Source organism: Branchiostoma belcheri, unplaced genomic scaffold (assembly GCF_001625305.1).
Source record: "Branchiostoma belcheri isolate BF01 breed outbred unplaced genomic scaffold, Haploidv18h27 scaffold168, whole genome shotgun sequence".
Classification (NCBI taxonomy): Eukaryota; Metazoa; Chordata; class Leptocardii; order Amphioxiformes; family Branchiostomatidae; genus Branchiostoma; species Branchiostoma belcheri.
The window spans coordinates 479558-497120 of NW_017803135.1; the positions used below are offsets into that span (position 1 = coordinate 479558).

At 44.0% G+C, this 17563-nt stretch overlaps 2 protein-coding genes and 1 pseudogene across 2 annotated transcripts; all 3 read right to left on the minus strand.

Moving 5' to 3' along the window:
* Positions 1 to 283: 283 nt before the first annotated feature.
* Positions 284 to 9429, minus strand: LOC109466482 (annotated as a pseudogene).
* Positions 9430 to 10776: 1347 nt separating this feature from the next.
* On the minus strand, positions 10777 to 14384 carry LOC109466502 (ankyrin repeat and SOCS box protein 8-like). The gene is given in 4 exon segments (XM_019764229.1): positions 10777 to 11671; positions 11674 to 12055; positions 12548 to 12792; positions 14089 to 14384. Coding segments are annotated over 3 exon segments (855 nt in total). The 5' UTR covers positions 12770 to 12792; positions 14089 to 14384; the 3' UTR covers positions 10777 to 11420.
* Positions 14385 to 14977: 593 nt separating this feature from the next.
* On the minus strand, positions 14978 to 16226 carry LOC109466503. The gene has a single exon (XM_019764230.1). It carries the CDS (start codon positions 16013 to 16015, stop codon positions 15209 to 15211), a length of 807 nt encoding a protein of 268 aa, XP_019619789.1. The 5' UTR covers positions 16016 to 16226; the 3' UTR covers positions 14978 to 15208.
* Positions 16227 to 17563: the final 1337 nt, after the last annotated feature.

The window sequence follows — 17563 nt, forward strand, 5'->3', positions numbered from 1 at the left end:
TACTAAAGCTAAAAAAGCTTGCATCCAGGCTATAATTTCTGTATGGAATCTGCGATCTTCAATGTGTCCCACCATGTTAAAGCAACATAGAGGGCATACTAAAGTTAAAAAGGCTGGCATCCGGGCTATTGATCTATGGAGCTGTGGTAGCTGTACATTGAGTAATTGTCTTTTATGAACTTGTGTCCTTTTGTGGAATACTGTCACTTAATTGTCATAGGTAGATAGCTAAAGGCTATGAAGTCTTCAGTGTGGTATTTTCAGTGTAGTATCTTCAGTATCCTCAGTGAGGAATCTTGAGCGGCCCGACCAGTAAGTCAGCCTCCTCACTCCTCATGGCGAGCCACGCCTCCTTCAGGACCAGCAGGGCGTGTTCCTCCACGGCTGAGAAGGTGTCCTGGCCGTGTGCCTCTGCCGACAGGCTGCACCCAACCTCGTGGGAGGTGTCTACTGGACAGAGGATAGACCGGGACGCTCCAGCCACGATGTAACTGTACAAACAAAATTCAGAGATGTGATGGCCTGGTTACCAAAACTGTTTCAGCTGACAAGTCTCTTTTGTCCTAATAATAAAATAGGTTCAGCAACCAGGCTAAAATTTCACTCTTCAGCAAAGTACATGTATTTTGAGTTTTTGTGACATCCAAGATCATCCAATGTGCTGCATTTGAGGGTTTCACCTCCTAGCTGCCATTCTGCCTGTCAATCTTGCCACAACCCAAGTGCTGTCAACCTACTCTGGATGAATAGACACACAAACCAACAGCTCAGCCACGCACCCAAAACAGTACACTTGTACCAAAACACAAAACTAGCAGCGTTTGGACATAGTGAGGTTGTTTGGATCCGCAAAACATTACATGGGGAAAAGCCTTGCTCCTACCGCGAGTACAGCCTCCTGGCCTTGCGCTGGATGTTGTAGTCCTGACGAGGTTCTGTGTTGAACAGACGTCGGTACTCCTGCAGGTCCCGCCAGAAATCCACAGCGTTCACCCAGATCTGGGGAGGCAGTTTAAAATAGTGGTTGGAAATCGAGTGACAACTTAAACATTGACACTAAAGACATTAAGGCATTACGTTGTATGTGGAAAAGTTGAACTTCTTTTTCAACTTAAAAGACGGGACTCGCCGGAATTTTCTTCTGACTCAATAAGTCTTCTTTTTCTGCACCGATCACTCAGAACACATGATCATGAATTGATGCATGGGAATCAAGTCATTTGTGGTAGAGTTTCACTGGAATGATGGAGCTATAGACTCGGCTGTGATTTATTTTCTAACCGGTTTATAGGGGATAGAAACTAAAGGAAAAACTTGGTAGTTTTCTTGAGCTACCTTGTTGCCAGACGCTTCGCAGAACTCCTCAAAGAAGTTCCCAGCTCGTTTGTCGTGAACTAGAGTCTGTTCGACTTGCGTCGCTTCCGGTTGTTGGGTGTCGACACTCAGCACTTCATGTGACGTGTGGGGACGGTTAAGGGCCTTCTCCCGGGATTTACCTTTTCCTTTCCCCTCGTGTTCGCATTTTCTACTGGGTGTTGCTGTAAATCAAGAAATCAGAGACTTAAAGACTTAGAGCTTTAGCGAATTAGATATGGTACATCGTAGAATGGATTATAACGATTGATGTAATTTACTATGCTATTACACAGTACACATTCCTGATGACTATGATATATGGAATACCGGGTCACAACCCTGTCAATCATTAATCATCATCAATCATCCTCCGAGGAGGTGTAGCATACAAAGTTACATCTCCAGAACTTTCTGTCCTTCATCGCAGAGATAAGTTCCAGGTCCTGTAAGCCTGTTTCAGTTTCTATAAGTTTCTTAAGTGTTACGTTTGGCCGACCAACTCTTCTTTTTGTATCAGGGTTCCAGAGTAGAAGCCTACTGGCTGGTTCTTCACTGCGTACAACATGACCGGCCAAGCTTAGTCGTCGACTGTCAATCAACTTCACCCCAATCTCTGCCCACCCAATTCAATACGCTTGTATGACTTACACTGGCTCTCGCCAGCCATTGGTCATTTAGCTAATTATGCTAATGACATAAGTCACAGTCGTTACATACCCCTTCCTGCAGTACTGCTTGGAGCCGTCGGGGGGCGTGTAGCAGAGAGACAAAAAGACTGCATGTCACTTTCCGCGCCTGGGCTGCTTTTCGGCCGTCTAGATGCAGAAGCCGATTTTCGTGGCCGCACTTTCGTCACCGGAAACCGTCTCTCCATGTCCCTCTTCATCCTGAGTTCTTCCTGTTTCCTCTTTGCTTCGTCGTTTTTGTCTTTCTTGTTTTTCGCCTGGGATGATTTTGTGTGAGCGATGTTTGATTCTGATTGGAGCTGGTCGACCTGAGGGGTGCTGGGGTGTTTTTGTGCAGCCAACCGTGCGCTCCTGGACCTGCTGACGCTTTTCTTTCTGTTGTACTCCGTCCAGCATCTACGTGTAATTACATCAAAGGTGGTGAGAGGGACTTAGGGTCCATGGAGGGACAAAACCTCCACAGACCCTATACAAATTACCTCTATGAAGTCTACACAGAGACTATACTAAGCACTGAGGTCGAAGTAACTGTACTTTTAGGCCTTCGTACAAATGTAGGGTGTACATGTATGTTGGCCACGCATTCATCTCTCAAAACTCGTATTTTCCAAGAACTATCGTAGAGTGGACCTCGTTGCCACTATGCAAACTCAGTTGGGGCAACATCACTAGAAAGCTTGAAACAACTCCTGCAATCAAATGTGTAGAGATTGGGTGTAACAAGCTAGCTATCACCACGCCGCGTGCCTGTGAAGCTGGTGTGTTACGTCGAAGGGCGCCTTACCGGCTATTTAGATACAGATACAGATCTCTGCCTGTTGTACTTACGTGGCCCGGGCACCCCCGTAGATCCGTCTGGCTGCATCTGTGGAGGACCGGAGACGGGGGATACAGGACTGGGGTCGGGACGTCACATCCTCTGCGGCAAAGCCGAGAGATGTCGCTGGGGAATATTACAGTTTGTGAGCAAGGTTTGTGAGTGTCAGGTGCAATGGCCAAGTGGGTAGAGTTTTCACCTTGTATTTGATAGATCATGAGTTTGATCCGAGGCTGAGTCATGGGAGTTGAACACATACTACATCCAACATTGGCACTGCCCTATGCAGTATGTTGTGTAGGATTTCAAGATTTTACCTTTTTAAAAACATGAACGACAAGGGTAACAACACATACAGAGGGCACACAAAGATCAAGGAGCTTTCATCACAGTGATGAAAGCTCCTTGCAAAGATCAACGACTATTAGGATGAATAGATTATTGACCAATCACTTCCAAATAGACTATTATCATTGTAGTGTGAACCTACCTGATGTGGGTCTGCCTGATGAGTCCAGAGAAACATCGCTGCCCTCGTAGCTGATGAGAGACGACCCCAGGTCCCGGGTGCGGAGGAAGCGGGGTAACCAGGAAACATACACACTAACACAGTAAGCCACCCAAAGCAATACTTCCATACCTGATGTGGGACGTCCAGAGGAGTCCAGAGAAACATTGCTGCCCTCGTAGCTGATGAGAGGCGACCCCAGGTCCCTGGTGCGGAGGAAGTGTGGTAACCAGGAAACATACAAACTAAACAGTAAGCCACCCAAAACAATACTTCCATACAAGTCATGTAGCCATCATAACATCCCTACCTGATGTGGGTCGCCCTGATGAGTCCAGAGAAACATCGCTGCCCTCGTAGCTGATGAGAGGCAACCCGTGGTCCCTCCTTGTAACCATTGCCACTCAGACTCAAAACATACAAACTAACACCAGTAAGCCACCCAAAACAATACTTCTGTACCCTGAAGTTGAACCTACCCGAAGTGGGTCTTCCTGATGAGTCCAGAGAAACATCGCTGCCCTCGTAGCTGATGAGAGGCGACCCCAGGTCCCTGGTGCGGAGGAAGTGTGGTAACCAGGAAACATACACTAACTAAACAGTAAGCCACCCAAAACAATACTTCCATACATGTAGCCATCATAACATCCCTACCTGACGTGGGTCGCCCTGATGAATCTAGAGACACATCGCTGCCCTCGTAGCTGATGAGAGGTGACCCCTGGTCCCTCCGAATCCATGCAACCTTTGCCATTCAGACAGGAAACATACAAACTGACACCAGCAAGCCACCCAAAACAATACTTCCGTACCTGATGTTGGTCTGCCTGATGAGTCCAGAGAAACGTCGCTGCCCTCGTAGCTGATGAGCGGCGATCCGTGGTCCCGGGTGCGGAGGAAGCGCGGTAACCAGTACTGCAGCAGCGGCTGGACCAGCAGGCTCTGCGCCTCCTGCAGACGGTCAGGCCGCCAGTCACGGATCCTGGCAAACAAGTAATAATGTTGGGCTACATTTAAAGCACTATACTTTTTAATTTTGGGTAGATAGGTCCAATTTGTGAACACTACATTTGTATTACTGTAACAATATCTGCTACATTTGCTTCTGCCTTCATGCAGAGGTACAACTGTCACAGATGGAACTCAGGCAAACTTTCTGGTACAGTATTGTTTTATATATAAGTAATATTTTGGGTGGCTGAATTCTGGGTTTGTCTCTCTGCCTGTCATAATTGCTTTGCTTGCATGGTAGGTGGGAGGTGATTGTGACAGATGATTGACAGGGAGGTCAAGTCTGAAAGTGGCCTATCGATATAAGTACATTCGACTAGTTAAAAGGAGATGTGCTGCATACGACAATGTACGAGTGTGAGTCAGACCATGGTCAGACCCACCTCTGCAATCCCAGTTTCTGCTCCATCTCCATAGAGAGTCGCAAGGGGGAGCTGCTGTGCAGGTACTTGGTCTGCAGCTTGGCGAGGAACGCGCCCATCTTGTGGACGCACTGTTAACAGGTGGGCAGGGGAAAACTTCATAAGGATAAGGAAACTCTGTCTGTCCAAATTGCTTCGGACACAAGAGCACATAAGAGTATTAGCACATAAATTAACAGGATTAATATGTTCCCTATTCTCCCGAGGTATTTTCCATCAAGGCCCCATCTTGTGTATGCACTGATCAACAGGTGGTCAGAGGAAAACTTGATGAGGACATGAGAAAGCTGCAATGTGCCTTTGGCTCGCTTTACAAGCCACTGGAAAGAACAGAAAGTGGCCAGATAGACAGATAACACGCCAGGGGAGTTAGTCCGCTAGAGGAGTACAGTTTGTCACCCGTTTAGCCAATTTTGATTGATAATTGCGAAAGTAAATAGGAACCACGACGAAAATTCTGTCATTATACCGTAATGCCATGCCTGAGCTTTAAGCAGGTGTCCCTTGCCGGACACTGGCTGACTAGAATCACTGAGGTGGCGAATGACACAGTTCTCAGTAAATTTGCGTCTGTCCTCGAGAGTTACAATGTTTAGTGGTAGGGAGTTCCAAAGCTTTAATCTACTGATTATGTTCAAAATAACATATCCTCCGCTCGACTTTCGTCCTGCTTTAGAAATATCAGTCAGAACAAACCTGTATAAACCTGGTGTGGTCGGCGTCCAGCCACAGACTCCACTTGACCTCCCCGCTCGTGCTCCTCAGGAACTCCCCGAACTCCGACATGGCGGTCTTGTCGGCGATGCCCCGGCCGTACACCGCCAGGTACCCGCACGGGTCCTCCTCAACACAGCCCGCGTCGCCGTCATCCGGTTCTACAAATGTTAAAAGCGATTTTAGGGTGGAGAAACTGGGGTCGTGTGGCATAACGACAGAGCGTTTGGTGTGGAACCAGGAGGTCCCGAGTTCGAGTCCCTGCCATGCTATCTGATCTTGTGCACTTTGGAAAGGCACTACACACGAATTTTCCTCACTTTACTTATGCTTAGGTCACAATTCCCACACGGGGCCCGGTCGGGCAGTTTTGGGAACGAAAGGTACGATATAAAAGACAACAAAACACAGAAACGTTTTTGACACTAATCATGGGTAATATTTGATATGAATTGTTAATTTTTCGTTCGTACAAACAGCCCGACCGGGCCCCGGTTTGGATATGTGACCTAAGCATTACTTAGGTGAAACTGAGTATGAAAATGAGTTACACGTGGCGGCATAAAGATTTAAGAAAAAAATGAGTTTACAGTTGCTATGTCTTGTAATAAATGTTGGAATAGAAAATATACCGATATACCGATACCGATACAGATACATGTACCTGTGAGTTCTGTATCCACGCCCATACACGCGGCGGGAGAGTGCAGGTAGGGACTCGGGCTGCGGCTGGCTCCACTGTCGGCCGTCCTGACCATTTCCCTCGAAGGGACTTTCTTCTTCCTCGTCGGCGGTCTCGCCATGTACACGTCAAAACCTAAAAGTTTGAATATTGTGATTTTTTAAATATTTACATGTGCATCGTAATGATGGTGCCCGTATATCATATTTAAGTTCCATACTCACTCATTGTCAATTATCTTGTATTTTATAGTGACGTCACACTTCAAAGAAGTCACGTGACAAGCATCACTGGGTCAGTCTACTGAGGAAGACCAGAGTGACTGGTCGAAAGCTCTAGGTGAGAGAACTTCTTTGTGTTGGATCTAGTTTTAAGTTTATACATATTTCGTATTGTGGATTCCGTCTAAGACTGCGATATATCACTTCCCTAAATAATGATAATAATAAACATCCAACAGTAACAACATAAACCTTTCTGTTTGAAGAGATTCAGTCTATGAATGCGATGTATCACTTTCCTAGATAAGGCCACACCAAGTAAATTCTATGGATGACGTCCGCGCGCGCATTGATTTTGGCTTGTTCCTAGAAAAAAAAACAAGAAATTCTGCTTCCTGTAACTATGACCAAAGAGTGACGACAGTGCCGCAAATCGTCAGATTGACGTGAAACCCGTAACGCGAAAACAGGACAGGACGACAACTGCTGTTCCACCTGATTTATTGCTAAAAGACTTCTTGCTTGTTACACTGTGTCACCTCATTCAATTTGTGTCCTAACATTTGTCGTCTCTTTGTATATTTCTAATCTAGGCATTTTGTTTTTTAGGGCCCTTCTTGTTTTTTTCTCGCCCTCTCGCATTAGATTTAGGGTCTCCAAAGGACGTCATCCATAAAATTTACTTGGTGTGGCCTAATGATAATAATAAACCATCTAACAGCAAACCCAAAAACCTTTCTGTTTGAAGAGAGTGCCGTAGCTTGCTGTATTGGGAGGTGGGTTGTTGGGATCCTGATCACTCGGGCTTGTGGTGGTAGTTTCCGCCTGCTTCGCCCAGGCGTACCACTGCTTGGTCTGCGTCGGGTTCGTCTGACCGAGACACACGCACATACTCTTCACAAACCTGACAAGACAACAGAGATTTCTAATCTCCAAGCAGATCTCTCGGTGGCAAAAAGACAGTATCAAATTGGCCAGGCAGTATCCATTAGCCAGAGAAGCTCCGCGGCCACCTTTGGTGAGGATCAGGACAAAAAAAAACGGCCATGTATAAAAAGGTAACGATCATCCCCCCACAACCTCTGCTTGGAGAGTAAGAGATTTAAAACTTCCGAGAAGTAGATATAGTTTCCGTCATTGGATTAACATTGCATCAAAGCATCATTACTTACTTAGTTTCCGCCATTGGATTAACATTGCATCAAAACATCATTACTTACTTTGGAATCAAAACATACAAACCTAGCATAGATTGGCACCACCCAAAACAATACTTCCGTCCTAGAAACATGGTGGAAAGAGCTTTAGGCTTAGCGATGATTTTGTATCATTGAATAGTGTTTGTTATGTATGATTTTCATGAGAAGCAAAAAACATATACGTTTAACACACCACACACACACACACACACACACACACACACACACACACACACAACACACACACACCAAGTCACTTTTTACCTCAATGTACAAATGGCAAACGTCACCATATGAGCATATCCAGTGAAAATACAAAAAAGAATTACCTGTCAAATTCTTCATCTTCGTCATTGACGGAGTCCTTAGAGTCAGCATCCGGGTCCTCCAGTGCGTGTCGCGGGGCCCAGGGCCTGTAGTCGGGGTCGACGTGTAGGTACAGGCCGGAGGTACAGGCCGGGACCTGGGGTTTGTACAGTAAGTATAAACTGCTTTAAAAACAGGACGGTACGGTCATTCTCAAACGGTAGAGCTCAAAGGCTAACGTATTTGCCGCGGGATCAGTATACTGAGTGGATTGTCTTAACTCTACCGATTCTCCCAGTTACAAATCCCGAATTCCCATTTCAAGCCAAGCTATCTATTTAGTGACATTAATCAAAGCTTAAAAGTTCGTCTTTTAAGCAAATATCTTGACATTTACAGACTCCAATCGGGATGTCTACCGGTAGAATCACCGATTCTACAGAGATCCCGATCGGATTTTTTGTTGACAGAGACTCTGGTCAAGATTTCTAGCGGTACCATTAGAATTGCCAATTCTACCAAATTGCAGTCTCTACCTAGATATACAATATATATACTTGTCACACCTGTGAGAGCAGCTTGGCCAGGCGGTACTTGGAGTAGTACCGGCTCTGCAGGAAGGCGGGAAGACGGTGGACCTTGATCCACACCAGACCCTGCAGCTTGTCCAACTGGGCGCCTAACGTGTGGTCTATAGGGTGAATCGGTGGTTAATAAGAAATACTACAACCGAAATAACGTGTCTAGAAAATGTTCGCTATAGATGGTAAAGTTATTGCAGACATGGCTTATTTGAATTTGTAATTTCTCTGCAATGTTATAGCTGTTAAATGTAACGTACGTAAATACAATCCTTCATAATCATACGTCCCACCATCCATATACATGCAATAGGTTAGGGGATCTGTCCTTAGTGCTGAACGCTTTCCGTACAATGGCTACACAAAGGGCAAACCTAGTAGCAAACAGCGCAATACCCTATAACAACTGACCACGATACAACTACAAATGACCACGATACAACTTGGCCCAAGAACAAAGGGGATAGAAGTTCAGCACCAGGGGCAGAGGCTTTACCCACCTTCTCTACTGCTCCTGCGGCTTTCCCGTAAGACTGGAGTCAGGTTCTCTCCCCTGTTCATGGCCCGTACAGCCCGGCACGCCCAGCACCCTCCCCCGACCATGTCAAACACTGCCTGTCCTTGGTGCTGAAAGCTATCCGTAATAGCTAAGAACTAACTAACCTTCTCTACTGCTCCTACGACTTTCCCGTAAGAATGGAGTCGGGTTCTCTCCTCTGTTCATGGCTCGCACGGCCCTGCACGCCCAACACCCTCCCCCGACCATGTCAACCGGCCGCCGCGTCGTACCGAAGCCGCAATGCAAAGGACGGAAGCCCGAGGAAGGCGTTGAAATACTCCACGAACAGAGCATCGTTGTCCAAGAACAACTCCAAATTCTCCAAGTTTACGATAGGCGGTTCCGAGCTTAGCTTCAAGACAGGCATGTTTTCTGTTGCTTTTCTTCCTGGTGGTTTCAATTTGTCATAATGAAAGGAATGCTAAAATAGTGACGTTAAAATAACAAACTTAAAACACAACCAAACAATGACTTGTTCCAGAACACGTATAACGTATATAGAACGCAAATAAAGGTCAAGACAGAACACAAGAAGGCAGGCTGATGAAAACCTTGAAATACTCCACAAATAGAGCATCGTTGTCCAAGAACAACTCCAAATTCTCCAAGTTTACGAGAGGCGGTTCCGAGCTTAGCTTCAAGACAGGCATGTTTTCTGTTGCTTTTCTTCCTGGTCACGTAATCAAACAATGACTTGCGTTCGAGAACACGTCTGACGTAGATAGAACGCAAAGGTGAAGACAGAACACAAGAAATATTGAAATATTCCACGAACAGAGCATCGTTGTCCAAGAACAACTCCAAATTGTCCGAGTTTACAACCAGTGGCTCCAAGCTCAGTTTCAAAACAGGCATGTTTTTGTTTTTCTTTCTGGTGGTTTTGATTTATTTGTCATAATAATAAGACGCTTTATAAATGGTCATAATGTGAAAAAACGTCATAATGTTACAACCTGAATCAAACAATGACGATCTAGCTTGTAGCTTGTTCCAGAACATTGAGTATAACACAGATAGAACGCGAAGGTCTGTGCAAGTTACTCAAGTCTGTTGAAAGCAGGAACTTGACAGCTGTATCTTTTTTCCTTCCATAATTTCAAAAGGAATGTGTATTCTGTGTAATCATTTATGAAAAAGATCCATAGTGTAATGCCACTGACAGCATGAAGGTATACTTATACCTCCATGCTGACAGTAAGTTACCACTGTGATATAAGCTCAGATAAAAACGTTCATAGTCATCTTTTCAGAGAGAAGTCTTAATTTATTAGTATTGACATGGGTACGTACTATACAACGTCAATATATAATTAGTCAGGTAATTCTCTTAGTATGGTAATATCTTAATATATATTTACATCACACAGCACTGTGTCATTAAATAAAATAAAATGCATTCTAACTTGAATGGATGGATGCAAACATATCTTACAACATAATTGTCTTCAGAAAAAAACAGTTTGTCAGTCATAGCTTGTGTGAAAAATCCAGCAAGTTGAAAAACTGCATTAGAAGAACTCAATAGTTATAGTATACACCTATATAATTAGCATAGAATATGATCTGTCCATGAAGGTTAGATATCCAGGTAATGAGATACACAAGAAAAACCTTACTCAAGCAACTGGATAGATTTTGAAAACTGTCAGATTGTTCATTGACCATCACATCCAACAGATGAATATCATAATGACATAATGATTGTACCTAAGTGACATTGTCAAAGCTACAATAGGAATGTCATGCTTTTCTATGATTGACAGATACATGCACCATGTACTGTCACACCACTTTAAAAGGTTACAGTATAGACCTTTAGTAATCAGACTCACCATTGTTATCTTTTACAGGCAAAAACAGAGTCATCAAATCTACAACATAGCTGCAAGCTAGAAAATATAAAATCTACTTTTTACTGCATGGTGTGAAACAAAAAAGCAGAAGGGGGGCTTAATTATTTGCAAGCATACATGTACACCCATGTACATAGTAACTAGCCTGGGTGCCATCCTCCGTAGTTTTCGCCCGCTCCCTAATGTCGCCGGGCACTGCAAGGTAGTAACAGCAAATGGATCGACCTACATGTATACTAGTAATTCAAACTGCATTACATAGTCTCAAAGTTGCATTACATAGTCTCAATGCTACCCTCCTAGGGTAATTCAGTTGAAACTTGATAAGTGAAAAAAAGTATTTCAAGACATTGTCATGTCTTGACAACAATAATACAATAATAGTAATCTCTAGGCTTAGTACATACAAGTAGATCTAGCCTGTTATCATATATGTTAATAGGTTTATCAATTTACAACATCAGATTTGATTCTGCTATTATAAACATAGCAGGTAAAGACGTCATCAATTCTTCAGACACAGAAATCTCTTTAGGTACTCAGGAAGAGGTAACTTCTTCACGGCTTTCGGGAGGTACGTTTCTCCTATAGACTTCCTGATCTTGTATAGACAGAGATCCTTCAGCGTCCTTGGGTTTGAGGAGAACTCAAGAAGCCTGTCGCAGAGCTGGTTGTCCCTGACGATTTCGTTCGGCATCTGTCCGTCATCGTTGCGTAGATCCAACTGCCCGACGCGCGGAGAAGCAAGTTCAAACTCTCGTCGTCATTTGCGTCATTTAACCCGCGAGCTTGGATCAGCGAGGCACGGTAGACCGGCGAGACGCCGTTGTCGTTCTCGGTCCGGACTTCGGCGCCGTACTGTAAGAGGATTTCCACGGCCTCCAGGTTTCCCTTCATGGCTGCCCAGCTGAGCGGGGTGTCGCTGTTGTAGTCGAGGGCGTTCACAGTGGCGCCGTGCTGGAGCAGGACCTTCAGGCACGGCGCTTGGTTGCGGTAGGCAGCCCAGTGTAAGGGCGTGTCCTGGTTCCCGTCCGGCGCATTGATGAAGGCTCCGTGCTGGAGCAGGAGGGAGACACAGTTGGAGTCCTTCTCAGCCGCGTAGTGAAGGGCAGTGCGGCCATAGCCATCTTTGGAGTTCACCTAGTAGAAATTAAACATCTCAGTGCAAGTTGTAAGTGTTTACGTGCAGAAGTGGTTCAAATTATATCATCAATCCATGGAGGTAGGTTTTTCTACCTCCATGATCAATCCATTGGAAAGAAAGAGAGAAAGAATTACGGCCTTGAAAATGTTGTTTTGGGTGAGCTGTGGGTTTTGTGCATCTGTTTGGCAAGAGAGCGTAGGTCGACAGCACTCGGGTGGGGGGAGATTGACAGGCAGAACAGGTCAAAAGGTCAGACACGGGAAATGCCATGAAAATGAAAGTAAGTTGACAGCACATGGGTGAGGCAGATTGACAGGCAGAAGGACATGACTTGATACCAGTACTCTCCTGCTAACTTTTAATTAGAAGTGAGCTAGTAGTTCACTTGATTTTGTTTTCTATCTGTCAGTTTTATTACTGACATTTTATTTATTGTATTGCTGCCAACTCCAGGAAAAATCCTAATCTAATAAAACAAACAAACTTACATCCGCTCCCCTCTCGAGCAGCATTTCCGCGCAGCGAGGGTCACTGACCATACAGGCGCAGTGCAGTGGGCGCAGCGTGCCGTGGACACAGTTGATGTCCGCTCCCTTGTTAATCAGGTCCTCCACATCATCCTTGGTGCAGATCTCCCAGTCACAGATCACGTGGATCAGTCGCTCATTCAGCTCGTAGCAGGTCTGGGTATTCTCCATGATGTACCACATCGTCAGATCTCACTTACAGGGAGCTGTACATGGGAGCAAAACAGTTGCATTATATTTCTTACTGAGGGTCGACTATTGGTGCCCGATAGTTGCTGATTTTTTGTTCTTTGTGCCACAAATAAGTTATCCCATGGTTAAAATACAGCAAATGTTACACTATGTAAACAAACATCATCAGGCGACTTGCCAGGTTGCCTCCGCCGATTGCCGATTCAGTATTTAAGTGATTTCTTTTTCCCTGGGCTACGTATACGTTATCTTATGCCAAAATACAATAACCTGGGCTGTTATCTCATCAATGCAGGGTGTATTCCGGTAGATTTGAGCCTCCTATATGTGTATTTCGGTGTTTTCCGGTGTATTCTTGTGTATTCCAGTAAATAGGCAGACCCGCTGTAATTTATTCTCCCTTTTTAGACTCCGGTGTTTTTAATACAAAGATATGGTCTCACAAGTTGCTAACTACCCATAGAATGTTACACCATGGCCAGGGGACTGTACGCATGGTAAAAATAAGCTGTTGTTGTTGTCATTACGGTAAATGCATTCACTTTTGCAGGGACCATTATATTCAGGGGTTTTGCTAATCAAAATCATGAAACCGGAAATTTGTGTTTTGTATTCACTTGTATGCAGTACTACAGTATCATTTCAACTGTGAACTTAAAACACCTCAAAAATCCCCCTTTCCTCCATACGTTGAGATAAAATGACCCTGAAAAAAAATTCATCTACAGTATTCACTGCTATTTAAAACCTGCTGTCACATCAACATACTGTAATATACATGTAGTATGATTCAGGAAATGTATGTGATAAAACAATATAAGTGATCAGGACATCAATGCATTCTAAGGATTCCATTAACTGTTTAAGGATATAACCTTTATACCACCCCTGTGTCTTTCTAGATCTGTTGCCTTGAGCTAAAACATAGTTTCACAGTTTGTTTTTGTTTACGTATTGGCATACGCCCCCACCCTGAATGTATTATATGATGCAAGCACTATCCACTCAATATCATGCAAAATTACTACTTTAATCTGTAAGATGACTCCTAGATGAACTGTGACTCTCCAAAATAACTACAGAAGCGCACCACGTCCTTCAAAACCTGTGTTTATATCCAGTTTGATTAATTAAAGGGACCTTGCCAAAGGATATGCCACGAATTATCAGCTGACGACTTTTCGCGATTTCCGCAAAATCTCCGCCAGTTAAACCATAAAAAACACCATCAGCATAACCAAAAGGCATTCTTGTACCAATCGTGCCAGTATTTTACTGTTGACTGGAGGAAAATAAAGAGAAAATCTTACCCAAAACGGGAGAGCCGGTCCGCCCAGCCGAAACACTGTGTACACAGCATAGGCCCGTGACCTTTGACATCCAAGATGGCGGACGTTCTATTGGAGAGGACGGCGAAGTCGGGATTCTTCGAGAAAAGTTGCTTTATTTGCGTATTTCTAGTGTACTAGTAGCATGGGACTTGGTAGGGATACTGTCTTTTTCTCACCTGTACAGTTGATAGAATGTAGTACACTGAAATCTTGCTGAGAATCGCAGAATTTGTACAGAATTTGCACTTTTAAACCTTGTAACGTTACATGTATTTTGTTGAAGCAAAGGCCTCACTGTAAGATCTTTCCAGCGGTAGCGGCTGACCGTTCTAACTATTCTGTATAACCGTTGTAAGCGACCAGCTTCGGAGGCACGCGGCGCGGCGGCAGTAGGCTACCCATGTAACGTTAACCGTTGAACATCTTACTGACCGCATTGTATCTATCTATCCAATGACAATGCCCCTTCTGTACTTGGTGGCATATTGCCGTCCTGAATGTAGAGTAGGCGTGGGTGAACCCGTTAAACTAGCCTCGTAAAAAAAGCCCTGGCGCCCAATAATGGACATGGGAAGTACTTTCAGCACCATAGAGAGTACCGGCGGCCTAGATGTCCTGACTACCAGTACCAGGCTATGATACACACATCTAACGTTACATGTATGTGATAACGTTACATTTGTGTGCCACACACTGATAAGCACATACTGTACACAATTTATCATAGTTCAGACACGTCTACTTCACAGGGAAAAGATAATAATACCATTGGATTTTATTATAGGCAAAGTCATTTATTGTTATTAATGTTAATAGGCCTTTGGACTTTGGCACAATGTATGCTGTGCACTATAGCATTACAACTTTGGACACCATGGACGTTTTATGATAGCTTTGCCCTCTTTCCTTTACATCCATGACAGTAACACACATACCGTACACAATTTATGGCTCAGAGACGTCAACATCGAAGAGAAAAGACAATACTTACAACTGTACCAAGAAGCTTTAATGTTACAACTTTATTTGTGCATCAATGTATGGTAAACATATAGTATTAGTGAGTAATAGTATACTCCTGGATACCATAGATGTCTTCTTAAAGTTTTGCCCTCTCTTGTTCATACAATTCTAGCAAACAGCGCACGATGTCGTCTTCTTCTCTTTTGACCTGAAACAACAAGGAGACAGGCTTGGACAGGATTTCCCACGACTGTACTTCCAACACGTCTCCCAACAGAGCTTCTCTCTGGAACAACATGGCGATTTTCTTTGCGGGATATTTCAGAAAATCTCCCGACAGAGATCTGTACCTACCGGCCTTCGTACCAAACGCGGCCGTGTCGGAACACAGTCGGATGTAAACGGACTGGTTCGTATGTCCGTTGCCGTCAATATCGCTCTCTTCGACCGTAAACTTGCAGGAGTACATGGGCGGGGTATTTGGCAAAATCGGCAGGCTAAATGTAGGCCGGGGGCCCTTTGTCTTCTGTTGCAGATGTTGTGGAAGGGCGGTCGGCTGCCGAGTATGCATATCCACGTGCACAAGCTGAGTGTCAAATCTACACAAGCTTTCCTTGGAAGTTTCAAGACGAACCTCCCCTTTGAAGACGTAAGAAGTTTTGCCAACGTGTCCGATCTCAGCAACAACCTCTAGAGTGGAGTTAGATCCGACGACGTCAGTGTAGAACCCGGGTTGGAAACAGAACTCCTGGTACCGGAGAAAACTGGTGACGGTCTCCGCGTATCCTGGGATACAGAAAACGTCTGACTGTTCGGCCCCCGGGATGTTAACAAGACGCGAGAGGGTCCATGGCGTCAGGACACCCGTTCTATCGAAGTAGAACGGAGAGAGTTGGTACGTGGCCACAAGTTTGGTGGCGTTTTCGCTCGTCCTGGTTTTCATGTCGACTCCTTGTACATAATATTTACTCCATACACGTTTGGGCAGGATGTCAACTTAAAAGTAGCTGAAAGTCTGGCTCGTATAACGTGTTAGTATGTTGTCCGTAAGATAATACGTACTAACGTTAGCAGACTCAATGTAGCATAGAGTGGACTTTGACCTCTTGTCTCCAAAATGGTGGGCATTTCCGGTATCTTGATTCAAAAGAGACATCTTGCGGGTGAGGAAAGTACTACAATCAAAGTTCTCTAAAGGAAGCTTTGCAAGAAAACTTCGACAAAGTTTTCTGACGTTTAACTATACTAAAGCACTTGTCTGGATATATGACAAAACTGTATTATAACATAAAATTTTTATTTCTGTCTTTTCTAATTTTCTAATTTAGACACCTCCGATTATCCTATCCTTCAAAGTAGTCTAAAGTTTATAGCCGGATACAATTCCTGCTTTGCAACAAGGAATTTTGCAAGCGCGTGTTTTAACAATCAGATATTAGTTACGAGTTTTCTCATAGGCAGTCATTATTGTTACACGTCCTTAACTTTGGACTTTGCTCCTACACAATGTATGCTGTACACTATTGCATTGCAACCTGTGGACACCATGGACGTTTTCCTATAGTTTTGCCCTCTTTCCCATACATATATGTTTAATACATTGTACTAACAGCGTAACACACATACCGTACACAATTTTTACTCAGAGACATTAACCTCAATGGGAAAAGACAATACAAATTCAAGAAGCTTTACAACTTTATTTGATGCATCCATATGTATGGTAAAACCTATGGTATGCTCTTAGACAATATGGACATCTTATTAAAGTTTTGCCTTTTCTTGTTCATACAATTCAAACAAACATCGCACGATGTCGTGTTCCCCTCTTTTGACCTGAAACAACAAGGAGACAGACTTGGACGTGATTTCCCACGACTGTACTTCCAACACGTGTCCCATGGAAGTTTCTTTCTGGTACAATATGGCGATTTTCTTTACGGGATACTTCAGAAAATCCCCCGACAGCGATGTGTACCTACCGGCCTCGTACCAAACGCGGCCGTGTCGGAACACAGTCGTTTACTTCAGTGTTGTACTTGTTGTGTACAGTGTTTATTCACATGGAGTATGAAAAACACACAGCTAAACACTTCTTCAGCTTTACAATCGATTCACACCACAAAACTCAACAGTCGGGTCAGTAGAAAGTGAATTTTATCCGATGAAACGAGATTAATCGAGAATATAAAACGCAACCATGTCAACATTTCATGACTGATAGATATAAAAAAAAGTCACTGCAAAAGTTGCTTTATAAAAATCCAACTCCGCCCATGAAGACACTTGTTTACATTCTTCTACAATCTGAGGAGAAAAACAAAGTAACGTAGTATGGCCATAACCTGTTTTTGGACAGAAAAACAAAACTCGGCACATTATTTTCTACATAAGAAGACAACAGTGTCACGGGAATAGTGGCAAATACAAGTAGCTAACTGCGTTCTTGTTATGGTCTGTGGGGTTATCGTCTACCCGGATAATCAGATAT

Bases quoted from the DNA above. Each gene is read 5' to 3' on its own strand.
- LOC109466503 (XM_019764230.1), bottom strand. From the start codon at position 16,015: ATGAAAACCAGGACGAGCGAAAACGCCACCAAACTTGTGGCCACGTAC.